The 20,055-nt window shown below is 40.0% G+C and overlaps 1 protein-coding gene across 2 annotated transcripts in view; it reads left to right on the top strand.

The window, feature by feature from the left end:
- The window catches only part of gria1b (glutamate receptor, ionotropic, AMPA 1b), a 118,448-nt gene that overhangs the window by 37,212 nt on the left and 61,181 nt on the right, over positions 1 to 20,055 (top strand). For both annotated transcript variants that reach the window (XM_063012057.1, XM_063012058.1), the window contains exons 4-5: positions 11,341 to 11,525; positions 16,206 to 16,259. In XM_063012057.1, the coding sequence (XP_062868127.1) occupies positions 11,341 to 11,525; positions 16,206 to 16,259 (239 nt within the window). The remainder of the gene's footprint in view (positions 1 to 11,340; positions 11,526 to 16,205; positions 16,260 to 20,055) is intronic.

The following is a 20,055-nucleotide window of genomic DNA, read 5'->3' as shown; positions in this document are numbered from 1 at the left end:
CCACCTCCTTGTTTCTACACTCACTGTCCATTTTATTAGCTCCACTTACCATATAGAAGCACTTTGTAGTTCTACAATTACTGACTGTAGTCCATATATTTCTCTACATACTATTAAGCCTGCTTTTACCCTGTTCTTCAAAGGTCAGGACCCCCACAGGACCACCACAGAGCAGGTATTATTTTGGTGGTGGATCATTCTCAGCACTGCAGTGACAATGACATGGTGGTGGTGTGTTAGTGTGTGTTGTGCTGGTATGAGTGGATAAGACACAGCAGCGCTGCTGGTGTTTTTAAATACCATGTCCCCTCACTGTCCACTCTATTGGACACTCCTACCTAGTTGGCCCACCTTGTAGATGTGAAGTCAGAGATGATCACTCATCTATTGCTGCTGTTTGAGTTGGTCATCATCTAGACCTTCATCAGTGGTCACAGGGCGCTTGCCCATGGGGCGCTGTTGGCTGGATATATTTTTGGTTGGTGGACTATTCTCAGTCCAGCAGTGACAGTGAGGTATTTAAAAACTCCATCAGCGCTGCTGTGTCTGATCCACTCATACCAGCACAACACACACTAACACACCACCACCATGTCAGTGTCACTGCAGTGCTGAGAATGATCCACCACCCAAATAATACCTGCTCTGTAGTGGTCTATTGAAGAGCAGCACGAAAGGGGGCTAACAAAGCATGCAGTTAAACAGAAGGACTACAGTCAGTAATTGAAGAACTACAAAGTGCTTCTATATGGTAAGTGGAGCTGATAAAATGGACAGTGAGTGTAGAAACAAGGAGGTGGTTTTAATGTTATGGCTCATTGATGTATTAATGTTTTAAAATGTAATGTATATTCCTAGTGTATATTAAATAGCATGAACTGTGCATAAAATAAATAAAATTAGCACATCTTACATTTAGCACATCAGCCTGGTATTGAGTTTAACTGCAAAACTAGAAAAACCTGGTTAGTAAAAATAAATCTTGGTTGTGGTCTAGTCTAGTCATGATCATGGTGGACCCATTGCTACCTGGAAGCAAAGTGCAGTGACATACACTGACATACATCTAGGGGTAATTTAGCACAGCCAATGTACAGCCTGGAGGTTTTTGAGAAGTGGAAGGAAATTGTAGTACCAGAGCAAACCCACACACTTCCAGGAAAACACATGAAACATTAAGACAGTCACCAGAATTAAGAATCAAACCAAGGCCTCAGGATTGATGTTGCTATGTGGGGCCATTGTGCTGAACCCACATTTAAGTTTAGAATGATGAATAATTATTAGGTGAGTTTAAGTGGCAGGAAGACCAACACCAGACTAAGCTCCTTCCTCCCGGTAAGTCCTTCAGCTCATCTCCCCACATTTTTCTTATCGGTGCTGCTGCAGTGGCGTGACGTGACACCAACACCAGACAGATAGAATGTGGCACACGCACAATTTCTCACCACTGCTTTATCTGCAGTTTAGTGCTGCTCGGTGGGCGATAAAGCCCCTCTGCTCTCCAGTGTGAGACAATTTTACAGCTGCTGAGATTTGCCTAAATGTGCCAGTGAGAAAAGAGAGCAACGGGCACTGATAAAATGAGGAGGCATTTCCAAATGCAATCTGACACACTCGTTTAATGAAGGGTAATGAGAACTGCTGCAGCTCACTATTTTTTCTGGTAAGGAGATTAGACATGTGTAAAGAGATTGGACATTTGTTGCATAACCAGTGTTCCACTTAATGATTAGGTGATCTGCTTAATGTGGAGATAAGGGGACCACACAGAATATAAAAAAGCATTTGTGTCCTTAACCAGTATAACGCAGTGGGCCTAAACGCCTGATCCATTAAGATCCATAAAGGTTTATGATGGTAAACAAAGTGGTTTTGAATGTATTTGATGTATATTTATATTTATATTAGGGCTGTCGAAGTTAACGCGATAATAACGCATTAACGCGACCTCAATTTAACGCGATTAAAAAAATTAGTGCCATTAACGCAAATTCTAGTTCATGTTGACACTTGACTGGTAGAACAAACGTTTTAATGTCGGACTTGCCACCGTTTTTCATTTGCGGTTTGTTAACATAATGTAACCGATCGTGGTAGTGATGCACTTGCATAATAAAGAAATAAATACACGCTATATTCACAAGTTGTCGGGAGCAGAACACTTTATTACACTTAATTAACTTCTTCTTCTGTACCGAATACCGGAAAGCTGAGTCGAGCACGTTAGTTCATGAACTATGGAAGCCCCAAAGGGTCAAAACACACTCACTTCGTGTAGAAACGTCCATCAAACCATCGTCACGATACAACCACAGACAAGTCTGATACAATAACTACGCCTTATCCCACCTAAAGCACCGCTGATCTACAATGTTTGCTGATGGAGAAATTCTAACCTACAATCTGACATTTACTGCCTAGTATGTGAGTGAATAAACTCCCTTACAGTTTTCTCTTGTCCCAGCAGTTTTTAACATAAGTACATTTAGCATAAAATGTGTTCACCATTTTAATTGTAACATTTCACTTAAAAATCCTTGTTTTCTATAACATTTACACAGATTTTTTTTAATGCGATTAATCGCGATTAACTATATGAAATTCTGAGATTAATCGCGATTAAAAAATTTTATCGTTTGACAGCCCTAATTTATATACAGTATATATATATATAGAGCAGTTGTAGCCTAATGGTTAAAGTACTGGACTACAGTTTGAAAGGTCACTGGTTCAAGCCCCATCACTGCCAGATTGCCATTAACCCTCAACTGCTTAGACTAAGTAATACTGTCACAGTATTGTAAGTCACTTTGGATAAAAGCGTCTTTCAAATGCCGAAAATGTGTGTGTGTGTGTGTGTGTGTGTGTGTGTGTGTGTGTATATATATATACAGTACACTGATCAGCCATAACATTAAAACCACCCTCTTGTTTATACACTCACTGCCCATTTTATCAGCTCCACTTACCATATAGAAGCATTTTGTAGTTCTACAATTACTGACTGTACTCCATCTGTTTCTCTGCATGCTTTGTTAGCCCCCTTTCATGCTGTTCTTCAATGGTCAGGACTCTCCCAGGACCACTACAGAGTAGGTATTATTTAGGTGGTGGATCATTCTTAGCACTACAGTGACACTGAAATGGTGGTGGTGTGTTAGTGTGTGTTGTGCTGGTATGAGTGGATCAGACACAGCAATGCTGATGGAGTTTTTAAACACCTCACTGTCACTGCTGGACTGAGAATAGTCCACCAACCAAAAATAATCAGCCAACAGTGCGCCGTGGGCAGCGTCCTATGAGCACTGATGAAGGTCCTAAAGATGACCAACTCAAACAGCAGCAATAGATGAGCGATCATCTCTGACTTTACATCTACAAGGTGGACCAACTAGGTAGTAGTGTCTAATAGAGTGGACAGTGAGTGGACACGGTACTTAAAAACTCCAGCAGTGCTGCTGTGTCTGATCCACTCATACCAGCACAACACACACTAACACACCACCACCATGTCAGTGTCACTTCAGTGCTGAGAATGACCCACCACCCAAATAATACATACTCTGTAGTGGTCCTGTGGGGGGTCCTGACCATTGAAGAGCAGCATGAAAGGGGGCTAACAAAGCATGTAGAGAAAGAGATGGGCTACAGTCAGTAATTGTAGTACTGCAAAGTGCTTCTATATGGTAAGTGGAGCTGATAAAGTGGACAATGAGTGTAGAAACAAGGAGGTGGTTTTAATGTTATGGCTGATCAGTGTATATATGGGGAACCTTTTTTGCTGTGTAGGTATTACATTTTCCCTGTGTACAGAGCAAGGTTCATAAAAATTGTTTGCTGAATTTGATGTGGCAAAAATTGACTGGACTGCACAGAGCCCTGACCTTTAACACATCTAACAATTTAAGGATTAACTGGAACACTGACTGTGGGCAGGTTTTATTGCCCAGCATTAGTGCCTGGCCTCCTTTATACCCTTGTGGGTAAAAATTAGGGCTGTCGAAGTTAACGCGATAATAACGCATTAACGCGACCTCAATTTAACGCGATTATAAAAATTAGTGCCATTAACGCAAATTCTAGTTCATGTTGACACTTGACTGGTAGAACAAACGTTTTAATGTCGGACTTGCCACCGTTTTTCATTTGCGGTTTGTTAACATAATGTAACCGATCGTGGTAGTGATGCACTTGCATAATAAAGAAATAAATACACGCTATATTCACAAGTTGTCGGGAGCAGAACACTTTATTACACTTAATTAACTTCTTCTTCTGTACCGAATACCGGAAAGCTGAGTCGAGCACGTTAGTTCATGAACTATGGAAGCCCCAAATGGTCAAAACACACTCACTTCGTGTAGAAACGTCCATCAAACCATCGTCACGATACAACCACAGACAAGTCTGATACAATAACTACGCCTTATCCCACCTAAAGCACCGCTGATCTACAATGTTTGCTGATGGAGAAATTCTAACCTACAATCTGACATTTACTGCCTAGTATGTGAGTGAATAAAACTCCCTTACAGTTTTCTCTTGTCCCAGCAGTTTTTAACATAAGTACATTTAGCATAAAATGTGTTCACCATTTTAATTGTAACATTTCACTTAAAAATCCTTGTTTTCTATAACATTTACACAGATTTTTTTTTATGCGATTAATCGCGATTAACTACATGAAATTCTGAGATTAATCGCGATTAAAAATTTTAATCGTTTGACAGCCCTAGTAAAAATCTTTATTTATATCTATAGATTGATAACTATGTGTTGCCGTGTTGTTGGTTTACCACATCTGTGTGTATTCTAACTGTCCAGATGTACTTTCAGATTTTGTGGAAGTGATATGCATTGTTTATATAATATGATAATGAAATGAAGTACGCCAGCGAGTCAAATTAGAACAGTGCTTAGCCTTTAGTGCTGTTATTATTGTGAATTGTACCGTACTAAGGTTTAGCAAAATGTAATTAAAAGCTCAGGCTTCCTCAGGCAAAAACAACTTTGTAATATTCTGTGTATGTCTTGTCCCCTTTTTTTTTTTTTTTTTTTTTTTTTACAATCTAGTTGTATTCAGTTTTCCAGCTGAAAAGGGAGGAGGGCCGTCCCTAACACACAACCTGTACCTGATACATGTGTGCAGTTGCCAAACTCTAGTGTACAGAGAGTCAAGCACTGCTCTCTATTATTCACCATCTCTGTGCTGGTGATTTTTTTTTCTATTTTATTTATGCATTTTTCCCCCATTTACTCCCAATTTAGCGTAGTCATTTTGTCTGCCGCTGCTGGGGGATCCCCGATTGCAGTCGAGGTAGGTATATTGCTGCTCACGCCTGTGCACAGCCCTTAGTGGAACCCTTTTTCACCTATGCACTCCCCACCAACATAGTCCGGTCACCCCCCCCCCTAGCAGAACCGTGTCTGCTGCAGGCACTGCCAATTATGTCCGCTAGATGGCGCCCAGCCGACCTGTGGCAACGTTGAGTTTCGAACCGAGGAGTTCCGAATCTCGGCACTGGTGTGCTAGCGGAATATCCAGCTGCACCATCTGGGTGTTTGTGCAGGTGATTTTGACCAGCTGGCAGAAGCTGCAGTTAAAGCAGTAATCAGGAATCGCTTTGACCATCTACCCCAACAGACACAACCAGTCCTGTCTGTGTAGGCGCCCGGACGGTTGATAGCAATGCTGAGATTCGAATTTGTTATTCAAAATTGGAGATTCGCATTGAACACATCAAGCACCACCCTTGCATACACGGTTTCATCTTTTTCAAAGATCTCATCTTGCATAACCCATATATGTAGCTTTTATCCGTACAAGTAGCTTACTCTACTTGTAAACAGCACAGAATGACAGCTGCAGTAATCTACTTCCACTCACACTACTATTTATTTCCACTACAGGCAGCACAAGCTAAGCTCCGTGATAAATGCAGAATTATCTCATTGCATATATTTGCTTACCAAATGATTCTATGTACTCTCCATTACTCAGTGTCACATCGTGTTATAAATTCAACTTAGAGGTAGATTTATGTTTCGGGGTAGGTGGGGTAGATTTATGTCTCAGATCGAGCTTGCGTGCCATAAATTTTAGTATGTGTGAGGTCATCGTGTCTAACTGGCTCATTAGCATTCCTCATTTTCAGGCTGCTCAGATGGCTTTGCTTACAAATGTTGCTCTGTGAATACAGCCTGTTTCATTATTGATCATCTGTCAGCTTTGCAGGTACACTGCCCTGAGACTCAGAGCAAAACTTTGTTTAGAAAAGACAGTGCTGGAGACGAGGATTGGGCAAAGCTTGTTCTTAAAAGACTGCAATCCGTGGGCTTAATTTAAAAGTTGAGTTACATGTATAGTGGGATTCTGATTCCAATATACAAATATGTGTATAAACATTCAGGGCTCAGATTTAATGGTGACCATAAAGTGATGACTAAAGACAACCTTATGGTGGCTTTTCAGAATATATAACCAAATCTGTAGAAATATACAATTTATTTATTTATGTGGACATATTTTTGGCTGGTATTATTATTATTATTATGGTAATGAATTAATTATAAAAGGTAATAAGTAAACCATACATCCAGATTCATGTGTGAAATGTGTTCCCACAACCCCTAAAAGTGTGTATTGTTGCAAAAAAATGTTACACCTCAGAATGTAGGTGTTATTTTCTGTAGTATGATTACATTCTGTTCATGGGCATCCTGTCATGACACATCATAGGTAGGCTGTGTGTATAATGACTATAATGACATTAGTTGTTTGAATATACTACTTAAATCATCTATACAATTAAATTCCCTCTTCTAAAATGACTAAATCATTAAACACTATATAGTCAAAAGTATGTGGACCATAACCTTGTAGGACATCTAATTCCAAAATCATGGGCATGTGCCATGAGTTCCTCTACTCTTTTGCACTATAAAAGCTTTCTTATCTCTGGAAAGGCTGGGTCCTTTCTGTGTGGAGTTTGCATGTTCTTCCCATGTTTGTGTGGGTTTCCTCCGGGTTTTCCGGTTTCCGGTTTGCAAGTGAGGTGAATTGGAGACACAAAATTGTCCATGACTGTGTACTTAAGAACTGATAAATCTTGTGTAACGAGTAACTACCTGTTCTGTCATGGATGTAACCAAAGTGTGATGTTAAAATCCTAATAAATACTTAAATAATAATATTGACATTGTATATAAAACACAACCAATTTGTTCTGCAACTCCTTGGCAAACAAGAACATACAAGAACAAACAAGAACATACACTGTCACATGCATGTATACACTACAAAGGTGAAATACACACAACACCTTAGATATAAAAATATATAAGAAAAAGACTAAAAATGTTATGTATAAAAAGTAAATCTAGAGGTATTACAGTATAGTGTACATAGTGTACATACAGCCACTTCACGTGTGCTTGTCAAATATTCTATTCTAACTTTAACAAAAATATAGTTGAACATGGTTATAATTACACCACTATTTTTAGCCATTTTTTTAACTGATCAGAAACAATATAACTATTATATATTGACCTAACGATTAATATTGCTGATTTGAAACTAGATTTGTTTTCCAAGTGTGTCTGTGCCACGGTGTGAGACAAAAATGGCTTTGTTCTGAAGTTCCAATCAAAATCACAGCATGACTTTTGACATCAAGTATTTATGAAGGAAACTAGCAGAACATTGTCCACAAGGTCATGCTGCTTCAGTGCCTCCTTTGGAGAGTACTAGTCAGTTTCAAACTCAAGTGCTTAACTGTAAAATCTAATATATTGTTACAGATTGATTGCGTAAAATTAAATTGACTTGCATAATTGACTTGTATAATAAAGCATTTTATTATAGATATAATTTTAGCATTAGTAAGTTTTTGTCATGTAACCTTTTACTGAGAGGGTAATATGAAACAGAAATTCTAAGATATTTATTTAAAGATGGGTAACAACAAAGGAAAATACACTGATTTATTTACCGAACAGGCAGAATTCATTTTGAATTTGGATATAGCAAAAGGAAAGGAGTCTGCTCAACTGGCTAGTGTTTAATGTTCATGTCGTGTATTCCAGTGCAGGTCTACATGATTGACTCTTACAGTGTCATGCTGTGGAGCATAGCTAGAATGATTTGGGGTCAAATGCCTCTTTAGATATAAGGGTCATTGAAAATCATTACAAAGTTATAATGGAACACTTCTGTCCTGATGAAAGTGATTTATTTTATGGATGAAAGTGCACCCATCCACAGCACGTGATGGGGTCATCCCCGTCTGTTCCATCCCCCCCAGTCCCCCAGTAATGTTCCAGATACTGTAGAAAGTACTGGACTAGTAATCGGACGGTGGCTGGTTCAAGCCCTGCTTAAATTGTATTCGGTCATAATTGTAAATTGCTTTGGATAAAAGTGTCTGCTAAATGCTGCAAATGTAAGAGTAGAATATAAAGGCACATGGAAGCTATTCTGGTGGCTTTATGTTGTTCTTTCCTTTAATTTGTCACCTACACAAACTGTGCATGTCAGTTATTAATACTTATACATATTAAAAAGACTTAATTTAAAAGTCCATTGTTTGGCAAAAATGTAGATATTAGAACACAAATTGATTGTGTTCACTCAGAATAATACATTCAATTTATTTAATATTGTCTCAATGTTTCCTTTCCTTTTTTACCATTTTTTATATTGAGATTTTCTTTTATCAAAACAAAATGTACAGTGACTTCGAAAGAATAAAAGACAGATTAACAATAAATTAAAGCAGCAATAGAGACTGCGAAAAGCAAAATAACACCATATAAAAAGGGGGGGGGGGGGTGTTAAGGGACAACCCAACAGCATTCCGTAATAGTTTTAAGGACAGGTGACCAAGTTTTATAAAATGTATTTAGAGTCCTCAACCTGTAAGAGCGTAGCTTTTCCAGTTTAATGTTGCCCAAGAGCTACTGGAGCCACTAGTTGTGGGTAGGTGGAGAAGAAAGTTTCCTTCTCAGAAGAATGGCATGTCTGGCCAGTAGGGTCATGTTTTTTTTTTCTTGCTTACTTTACTTGACTCTTAACTTCTGCCTCCAAAGTCATGAAGGAAACTGAGGAATATGAACATGGACAAAGGAATCTAAGCAGAACACATTGTGAAATGAGACACCCTCCTCTACTAAAACATCACTTTTAAGTGAAGCCATGTTCATGACTTTACCATCTGTGATAAATTTCACTGGAATTAATCAAAATAGACTAATTATTATTTTAATATGTAAATTACTCCAGATGTGAGGGTGGTGGTGGACAATTTATTACACCGTAGGCTATACACACATAATGGTTAAAAAGACTTCCCTGTCTCATACATCATACGTATCCTTGCTCTAGAAGCCTCTTTGTTCCCTAATTACTCAGAGCAGAATTAAGACTCGTTAAAGATGTCAGACTTTGATTGATTTCTGTATCACAAGATAAAGGACAGAGGAGCTGCAATCAAGGAGGCATCAAGTCATGTTTAGTCCTGAATTTCATTATATGATGCTGTGCAGTTATAGTATGTCTCTAGATATGAGCCAGTTCTATTCTGATAGTGGGTTTACATGTCCTAAAAGTCCAGCTCGTGAGCCTCCAACACGTGTCACTTACCAAGACTATGTATAAACTATGTATCAAGAAATTTTTTTTATTCATAATTAAAAAAATATACTTACCTTGTGAACTGGAAATCTAATCTGTTATTTTACTGTATTTGGAAATGTAACTTGAGGGCAGCTGGACAGTGCAACCGTTCAGCTGGCGCGGACACAGCAAAGTTTGGTATATACACCGATCAGTCATAACATGAAAACCACCTCCTTGTTTCTACACTCACTGTCCATTTGATCAGCTCCACTTACCATGTAGAAGCACTTTGTAGTTCTACAATTACTAACTGTAGTCCATCTGTTTCTCTGCATGCTTTGTTAGCCCCCTTTCATGCTGTTCTTCAATGGTCAGGACTTTCCCAGGACCACTACAGAGCAGGTATTATTTGGGTGTTGGGTCATTCTCAGCACTGCAGTGACACTGACATGGTGGTGGTGTGTTAGTGTGTGTTGTGCTGGTATGAGTGGATGACACAGAAGTGCTGATGGGTTTTTTAAACACCTCACTGTCCCTGCTGGACTGAGAATAGTCCACTAACCAAAAATATATCCAGCCAACAGTGCCCTGTGGGCAGCGTCCTGTGACCACTGATGAAGGTCTAGAAGATGACCAACTCAAACAGCAGCAATAGATGAGCGATCGTCTCTGACTTTACATCTACAAGGTGAACCAACTAGGTAGGAGTGTCTTAGTGAGTGGACACGATATTTAAAAACTCCAGCAGCGCTGCTGTGTCTGATCCACTCATACCAGCACAACACACACTAACAGACCACCAACATGTCATTGTCACTGCAGTGCTGAGAATGATCCACCATCCAAATAATACCGACTCTGTGGTGGTCCTGACCATTGAAGAACAGGGTGAAAGCAGGCTAAAAAAAGTATGTAGAGCAGCAGGTGGACTACAGTCAGTAATTGTAGAACTTCAAAGTGCTTCTATATGGTAAGTGGAGATGATAAAATGGACAGTGAGTGTAGAAACAAGGAGGTGGTTTTAATGTCATGGCTGATCGGTGTAAGTAGGGCCGCTCCTCGACTTGGCAGTAGCTCATCTGGGAGCGGACGCTCTGCCCAGGATTTTTTCCTGATCAGCTCCTGCCAAGACTTCAAGGGCTTCCCAGTCTAAAAGGTGGTGAGATGATGATTCAAAGAGCCGATTGGTGAGGCTGTTTTTTTAATTATACTTTTTGCCCTGTTCAGTATTTTTATGGTCACTTACTGTATGTGCTGAGTGGTCAGTTATAGTATTTTGCTTGCTATTGCTTGTTTGTAAATAAACAATATTCATATCGAACCTTAATCCTTGGTCTCATTATTGATTCCTGAAAGCTTCACTGATCCAGATCCGATTAAGTCTGTTTACCACTGCATTAGAGGTTCAGCATTGCACCTGTGCTGTTGCTTGGTCATGGAAAATTCTTGTGCTCTTCTTGCTTCTATAGGCAGTTCGAAACTCAGTAGTAACTCAGTGCTGTAACTGTTTTATGCTATACATATTTCAGCATTTGTGAGCTGTGAGCTGTTGTTGCCTTGTTTTGGCATGTATTAGAAACCTGGAAGGACTGCAGTCAAGCTTTAAACCCAGTTTTCAAAGACTCTGACGCTGTGGAGCATCCACACTACCCGTAGAGCCATTGTGCTATCTTCTATAATGTATGTGTATACATTAAAAATATCTTTTTTTTCCTCAGGTCTGACTGTGTTACAGAAGATTCTGGATACTGCAGCAGAAAAGACCTGGCAGGTTACATCCATCAACTTCGACACTCTCACAGAAGCAGCTTTCCTAAAGACCATCCAGGACCTGGATAGCAAAAAAGAGCACAAGATTATTTTGGACTGTGAGCTGGAGAGACTCAACTCCATCCTTAACTTGGTAAATTGTCTTATGTTTTATATTGGTAAAAGATCATAAATACAGTCCAGTTTTAAGTACAAAAATAATTGTAATTAATTGTGTAATGCTGGGAGGCCCTGATTAAGTAAGTCCCTTAATAAGTAAGAGTTGTCAAGCCTTATTCGGCTGAAATTTAAGACACCTCATGCGTTATAGAAATACTTTGTACATTGTTCAGCCCTTTTCATAGACATGAGCTAAGTTTTGATTAGCATGACTGTGTCCCTATGCACAAAGCAAGATCCTTAAGACATGGTCTTGACAGGACTGGTGTGGAGGAGCTCTAATGGCCTTCACAAAGTCTTGACCTAAATTCCATTAAACACTTTTGGGATGAATTGGAACAGCTATTGTGAGCCAGGCCTTCATCCTTGTCCAAAGTTAGTGATTGACTTGAAAAGGCAAAGTCCCACAGGCTCACATCAAAATGGGATGGAAAGCCATTGCATCTGAGGAGGGTATATTTGCCTCACACACCCTGCCTCCAATTCAGCACAGTCCACAGCCTCTTCTTTTTCGCCCATACCTTTTTTGCGTGTGAGGCCAGTTCTGCACATGGAGAGTCATGCACTGATATTCATGGGCTACTAACCAGGGTCCTTTGAAGACCCAGCCCCCTTTTTAGTCCGGTCATTTCATACCGCCAACTGTGCCTGGTAGGCGGCAACCTAACCGACTGGTAGCAGAGCTAAGATTCGAACTTGGAGAGTTCAGAATCCCAAAGCTAATGTGCTACCAGAATATTTATTCATATCTTGTTTTGTTATACATATTTATTCACTTTTAACTTAACTTAGAATACATCTTCATGACAGTGAACAAACTGGACATTCAGGAGCTTGTACCAGGCACGATGAACTACTACCACCTGCATGTCATAAGTAAATATCAGTCTTAGTCCTGGTGTTAAGTTTTCAGCTCCCTGAGCATATGGCCTCATTAAAGCTCATTAATCACACGAAGTGCAGAAATCTCTCCTCTTTACTTTATTCTGTGTACATGTTTTGCTACTTCATACTGTTCATCCTGAACAGCTGATAAACTCAGTTCGCCAACGTGATGGCCAATTTTAAGTGTGAACTGTGTTGAAGGGTCATTTCCACTGGTGAAATCACTGTGCATAAATTAATTTGGCGTAATGGTTGCCAAACTGACAGTTAATTTGCTTTGACATTGGTCATGTTCAGAAGTGAATTAATTACTTCTAAAGAACCAGGGCTAAAAGTCTCATGTTTAGCTGTACTGTCAGGCTAAAATGTAGTTACTCAAACAAAACTAACTAAACTAAATAGGCAGCAGCAGGGAGGAAAATACAGATGTTTTTCCAAGAACCTTGAATAGCCAGTTTAGATTAAAAAAACAAATTTTTAATCTGGATTTAAAAAAGAATCTATAGGTCCAGATTCACATACATGAATTAAGACCTTAATGAATATAGCTAATGATTGGGAATACTGTGTCAGGAGATCAGTAAGATATACTGGAACTAAATCAAGTAATCCTTTTAAAAATGGTTGGCGCCGCTCAGGTGGCGCAGCAGTAAAACACACGCTGAACACCAGAGCTGGGATCCCGAATACATCGTATCGAATCTCAGCTCTGCCTCCCGGCTTGGCTGAGCAGCCACGTAAACAACTATTGGCCTGTTGTTCAGATAGGGGTGGGATATAGCCGGATAGTGTCTCTCTCATGACTAATGCAGTTGCGACCTCTGCTGGCTGATTGGTGCCGCCTGCACAGAGACGAGAAAAGAGTGTGTTGATCAGGGTGTGTCTCAAAGTGCTCAAAGTGTCAAAGTGTAGGTGACAAAATGCATACGACTGCTGCCCACGTGTCGGAGGGGGCGTGGGTTAGCTTAGTTCTCCTCAATCAGAGTGGGGATCGGCATTGGTGGAGAGGAAGCTTGACGCAATCGGGCAACTGGACGTGCTAAAAGGGAGAAAATGCATAAGAAACAATAATAAAAAAAATGGTTGGCACCAAATTTGAAAAGTATATTAGTAACATTTTATGGTCTGGTTTTCGACCTGGTTAAGGACACAAACTAGCTAAACTAGATATTTACTTGCTGAAGCCAGCCAGCATGTTGTAGTAGTCCAAATTTGAAGTTTATATAGACATTCTCTGTATTACATAGAAATAATATTGGTAAAATTTTGCTAATTTAAAGCATGTTGTTTTAAAAAATGTTGCTCATAGAGTGTAGCAAATAGGAACATCTGTTTTTCTTTTGAGTGTTGAGGTGTTCTTTGTCAAATATGTGATCAAAATCTAATGGCTTATTGCATTTTAGGATTATTCAGTCAATTCAAATGATCATTCTCTACTTATTATGTATAACACAATAAAATTCTAGGCAGATGGTCAATCAAAAAAACTTGAATGATTTTAAAATCATTAAACCATGAAGACATCAACCATCATGGTTCGTCCCCATGAGCTTCAGCAGTTTTGGCAGATCTATTTACATGTGAAAACCAGAGATGCCTTCATTTGGTTACAATTTTCAAAGGCTCACTCACAGGTGTGTGGCGTCCTGGTGCCCATGTAGTCATTAAGGCCTATAATTGAGGTTCCCATGGTGACAGATGCCAAATTACACCATTTATCACATAGCTAGGAAGGAATGGAAGATGTGCGATTAACTTCTAAACTATGGGACTAATTAGGTTCTGTCTGGGGGGCCTGCTGAAGGATTTGAGCCAAAGAATGTGTGTGTTTGCATGTAAATGTGGGTTTGTCTACAATTTGAGCTGACAAACCTTCCTTAATTTTCTAATTTTCCTTAATGTTAAATAAACATAAACAGGACCTAAAATAAATTAGATAATTTCATATTATTTAGCACCTAAAACTTCAAACTTAAATGAACATATTTTACCCTAGTAATAGTTGAACTTGTGCTGGGGTAAAAAAAAAAGAAACCATAATATTAAAAAAGTTAAAGGGGTATTTAAGAAGAAAACTAAGAAAAGAATATTTTGTAATCTGATGTAGATACCTTTCCGCATAGAACCCCATTTCCAAAAAACCTGGGACACTCTCTAAAATGCAATATAAACTAAAAACTGTAACTAGTTATAAGACAAGTAATACTGTTCTGGAAGGTTCCACAATTAGCAGCTTAACTGGTAACAGGTTAGGTCAAGACTGGGTATAAAAGGCTTAGTCTTTGCAAGCGGAATTGGGTCGTGGTTCACCATATTGTGCCAAACTTTGTGAGAATATTTGTCATCACAGGATTGCATAGAATTAAGGTCTTTCACAATCTACAATTCATAATATCATGAAAAGATTCAGGGAGTCAGGGAAAATCTTGATGCATGAAGGCCAAGGGTGGAAACTGAATACTTAGGAGAAATTTTATATGAAACTGTCATGCTATTGTGATGAACATAGCCACATGAGCTCAGAAGTACTTTGGAAAATCATTGTAACTTAACACAGTCCGCCGCTGCATTATGATATGCAATGTAAAACTGTATTATGCAAAGAGTAAGCAATATATTAATTTTGCATAGAAATGCAGGCAAGTTCTCTGAGCCCGTAGCCATCTCAGATGGACCAAAAGCAAATGGAAATGTGTTTTGTGGTCAGACAAGTCCACATTTCAGCTTGTTTTTGGACAAAATGGACACTGGATTCAACGTGCCAAAGATATAAAAAACAATCCGGAGTGTTACAAATGAAGAGTGCAAAAAACAGCATCTATAATGGCATGGGGGTGCTTCAGTGCCCACGGCATGGGTGATCTGCATATATGTGGAGGTACCTTTAATGAGAGACATATACTGCATATTACTGTATATTTCCGCTGGAAAATGTCAGTCCTCATTCTGCACAAGTTTCAACAGTGTGGCTTCATAGACATAGACCCTGGCTGGTCTGTGGCTATGCAGCCCCATATGCGACAAACTGCGCTGCACTGTGTATTCTGACACCTTTCTATCGGAACCAGCTTTAACTTCAGTTACAACTTCAGCTACAGTAGCTCGTCTGTTGGATCGGATCACTTGGGCCAGCCTTCGCTCCCCATGTGCATCAAGGAGCCTTGGCCGCCCATGACTCTGTCGCCGGTTTACCACTGTTCATTCCTTGGACTACTTTTGATAGATACTGACCACCCCACAAGCTGCAGTTTTGGAGATGCTCTGACCCAGTCATCTAGACATTGCAATTTGGCCCTCGTCAAACTCGCTCAAATCCTTACGCTTGTCCATTTTTCCTGCTTCTAACACATCAACTTTGAGGATAAAATGTTTACTGCCTAATATATCCCACCCACTAACAGGTGATGTGATGAAGAGATAATCAGTGTTATTCACTTTACCTGTCAGTGGTCATAATGTTATGCCTGGTCAGTGTACACAACATACATGCTGGCCAAAGCAATAGAAGACTAGCGCACCCTCCCTTCCAATGCCATTAGGGTCTTCCTTTCACCAGCCAGAAGTAGATTCCTACATTTAACCCTAACTAGACTAGACTTAAGTATTCTTCCACCACTTGTGTAGATGCCATGGCCCTCAGACACAGCCAAATGTATCTGGTACAAATGTGACTATTAAACATGGTTGGATCACACAAGCGTAGTTATGTAGCGTTATGTAGTTTCTTTTAAATGATTTATTTTTAAGATAATTTGTTCTTGCTTTTCAGATTGCAGCACAAAGAAAGAACTTGAAGACATATCATTTTATACTGGCCACCTTGGTAAGTGTGACATGTTTTCTTTCCACATCTCTCTCTCCTGTAGGGGAGGACTTATCTCCAGAACATCTGCTATTATAGACGGAGAATGCTGGGACAAATCGATAGCGGCGTATCACCATCTCTTTCATACCTGTTCTCTGTAATTCCTGTCGGGCGAGCACGCCTATGCTTTGAAACGCAGAACTCAATGCAGACAGATTGCTGATTGCCTGCTGAGTTAAAGAATTATCATCTCTGCTTCTCCTGGAAGGCATCAGCATCAGATGTCTTTTCTTTTGCAGCTGTGGGAGAATTGGTGTGTGTGAATGTGTGTGCTGATTGAGCCTTGTTTTAAAGCTTTAAGTATGTAATCTGCTGAACAGCTTTATGAAATCTTTATGTATTCTTTATGCTAGTCTGAATGGTGCTAGTTATCGTGTATAGCAGACAATGACCATTAAAAAAATAGAGAAAATTCGGACTGTATAGTGAGCAAACACATTCACAAATGGCTTTATTGTACACCGATCAACCATACCATTAAAAACCACCTCCTTGTTTCTACACTCTTGTTTCTTTATCAGCTCCACTTACCACATATAAGCACTTTGTAGTTCTACAATTACTGACTGTAGTCCATCTGTTTCTCTGCAAGCTTTGTTAGCCCCCTTTCATGCTGTTCTTCAATGGTCAGGACTCTTCCAGGACCACTACAGAGCAGGTATTATTTGGGTGGTGGGTCATTCTCAGCACTGCAGTGACACTGACATGGTGGTGGTGTGTTAGTGTGTGTTGTGCTGGTATGAGTGGATAAAACACAGCAGCACTGATGGAGTTTTTAAACACCTCACTGTCACTGCTGGACTGAGAATAGTCCACCAAACAAAAAGGGTAAAACAGTATTTAGGGAAACAGATGGACTACAGTCAGTAATTGTAGAACTACAAAGTGCTTCTATATGGTAAGTGGAGCTGCATAAAATGGACAGGCAGTGTAAAAACAAGGTGGTGGTTTTAATGTTATGGCTGATCAGAGTGTTGGAAAACACGAACTGAAGAGATAAATACTATTAAAATATTGCACAATGCCACCATGATTTCTGTTGCTGCTTGTGTGTATGTATCAGGTGTGTTCGAGTTTGGGTTATGGCTAGTTAGCGTTTTTTTTCTTTTGTTTAGCCAATGGCTAATAAATCCACCAATTTAAGAATGACATAGGATAATTCAAAAATAAGATTTGAAGCATTGTTTAAGCAAGTGAGCATTACAAGTGAAGGTGCCGGGAGGATTGCCAGGAACTGTACATCAGGGAAACTAAACAACCACTGGTGAAGTAAATGGCACAACATAGAAGATCTACCACTTCTGACAAGGACTCTGTGGTCTACACTCACCTGCAAGCCAGCGGCCACTTGTTTAATGATGAAGATGTGCTGGTCCTTGACAAGGAAGCATGCTGGTTTGAACAGGGAGTCAAATAGGCCATCTAGGTGAAGAGAAAATGACCATCCCTGAACCGAGGGGGGCTGAAAGCACACTGCTTAGGGACTACTTTTCCCCCAGTTTACCTCCCAATCTAGTCGTATCCAATTACTCGATTGCATTACGCTTTCTCTTTACTGATGTTGACCTCCACTCTGACTGAGGAGAGTCGTGACAAACACATGGCCCCTTCGACACGTGTGCAGTACCAGGCACCATCAATCAACCAGCAAAGGTCATAGTCGCATGTTATGAGGAATCCTGTCTGGCACCCTTTCTTTGAACAACAAGCCAATCATTGTTCGTGCAGGTGCCCAGCCTGCCGGGTAGCAGAGCTGAGATTAGAACCGTTGATTTCGAGATGTCAGCTCTGGTGTGCTAGCATGTTTTACCACTTAAGTAAACCACTTAATTGGCACCCTCTGTAATAATTAGTAAAATGTCATACACTAAAACATACTAGAATATAAGAAAAATCTAAATTTGACTTAAATAAGTACAGTGCCCCCTCTTCCAAAAAAGAGACTGGGAACCTTAATCATGAACCCCATTTAACACCAGGATATTTAAAGACCTTGCTGCCTGTCCCGATTAGATCTGTCAGAAGAACAATAATTCAAACACTGTGAGTTTTGCAGCTACATGATCAAACGTTTACCATTGTTATCCCAGTTTCCTGACTTAGAGGTAAAAAGTGTATCTGTATCTGTATTACTACTGCTTTAACTTTGTCAAGGGTCCAATGTGTTTGATTAATTTTCATAAATTACTCTCAAGTCAGATTTTCCTCATGATTTTGGCTTATTTTACCACAAAAAAAACCCTTTTTACCCATCATTATTAGGGTGCAACAATTCTGGAACTGGCTGTCCAACTCACTGCTTGTCTAAGAAAAACCTTATGACTCACACCACACCAACCACCTCTGTGTTCATATTGTTTGGCGCTTCCAAAGTAATAAAGCCCAGAACTGACAGCTTGCGGTGATTAGTGACGTTACTGATTTTAAAATTTTCAGTCAAGCTGTCTAGTGTTTGTACCTAGATTTTACATTACTGTCATATTAAAAGAAGTCATGCAGCGCAGTAGTCAGATTACAAGATTTCCAGCATCGGGGTGGCACGGTGGCTCAGTGGGTAGCACTGTCACCTCACAGAAAGAACGTCCTGGGTTCGATCGCCAGGTGGGGCAGTCTGGGTCCTTTCTGTGTGGAGTTTGCATGTTCTCCCCGTGTCTGTGTGGGTTCCCTCCCACAGTCCAAAGACATGCAAGTGAGGTGAATTGGAGATACAAAATTGTCCATGACTGTGTTTGTGAATAAACTTGTGAACTGATCAATCTTGTGTAATGAATAACTATCATTTGTCATAAACGTAATCGAAGTGTGTAAAACATGATGTTAAAATCCTAATGAAGGCCACTCAGGTGGTGCAGCGGTAAAACACGCTAGCACACCAGAGCTGGGATTTCTAATACATCGTATAGAATCTCAGCTCTTCCATTCGACTGGGCTGGGCGGCTATACGAACAACGTTCGGCTGTTGTTTATACAGGGTTATGGAGCCGGAGAGGGACCTCATAACTGATGCAATTACAACCTCTGCTGGCTGGTTGATGCCGTCTGCACAGAGTAGAGGAATAATGCTGATCATGGTGTGGCTCTCCATGCATAGGGCTGATTTGCATATGAACTCGGCTGATGCAGGTGAAAAAAATGCAGTCGGCTACTGCTCACGTATCGGAGGGGACGTGTGTCAGTTCGCTCTCCTCAATCAGGGGCGGGGGTCAGCACCAGTAGAGTGGAAGCATAATGCAAAAAAAATATCTGGATTCTTGACTAAGGTGCTTAGGGGCTTCTTTGTTGTGCAGCCAATAGCAATGTGAAGCTCACTCGACTGTAGATAGTGTCACCTGTGTTCCAGACCTGTTTTTGGTGGCTTTTATATTACATTTGATCATCTTGACATATTTCCTTTCAGCATTAGATGAGAGTTTGAGTTCTTCCTGACTTTGAAAAAGAGAACACTGTTTTATGTGCTTTGTTCTTCCATACAATTGTTTGTACAGATAATATTGACATTAAGATTGCTTAGAAATGACTGAATTGTTTGACTTTAGAGATCTGTGATCTGCTTTCTAAAAGCTTTGCAGACGTTTCCACTCTAATGCATGGGGCATTAGAACATAGTGATTACCAAGTGCAGTCAATCAATATTGCTAATAAGAAATAACATTTACAGCAGACGCTTTTATCCAAGGCGACTTACACAATGAGCTGAACACGATAAGCAATTGAGGGTTAAGGGCCTTGCTCAGGGACCCAACAGTGGAAACTT

Source organism: Trichomycterus rosablanca, chromosome 16, assembly GCF_030014385.1.
Source record: "Trichomycterus rosablanca isolate fTriRos1 chromosome 16, fTriRos1.hap1, whole genome shotgun sequence".
Taxonomy (NCBI): Eukaryota; Metazoa; Chordata; class Actinopteri; order Siluriformes; family Trichomycteridae; genus Trichomycterus; species Trichomycterus rosablanca.
This window is presented reverse-complemented; position numbering and strand designations above follow the sequence as displayed.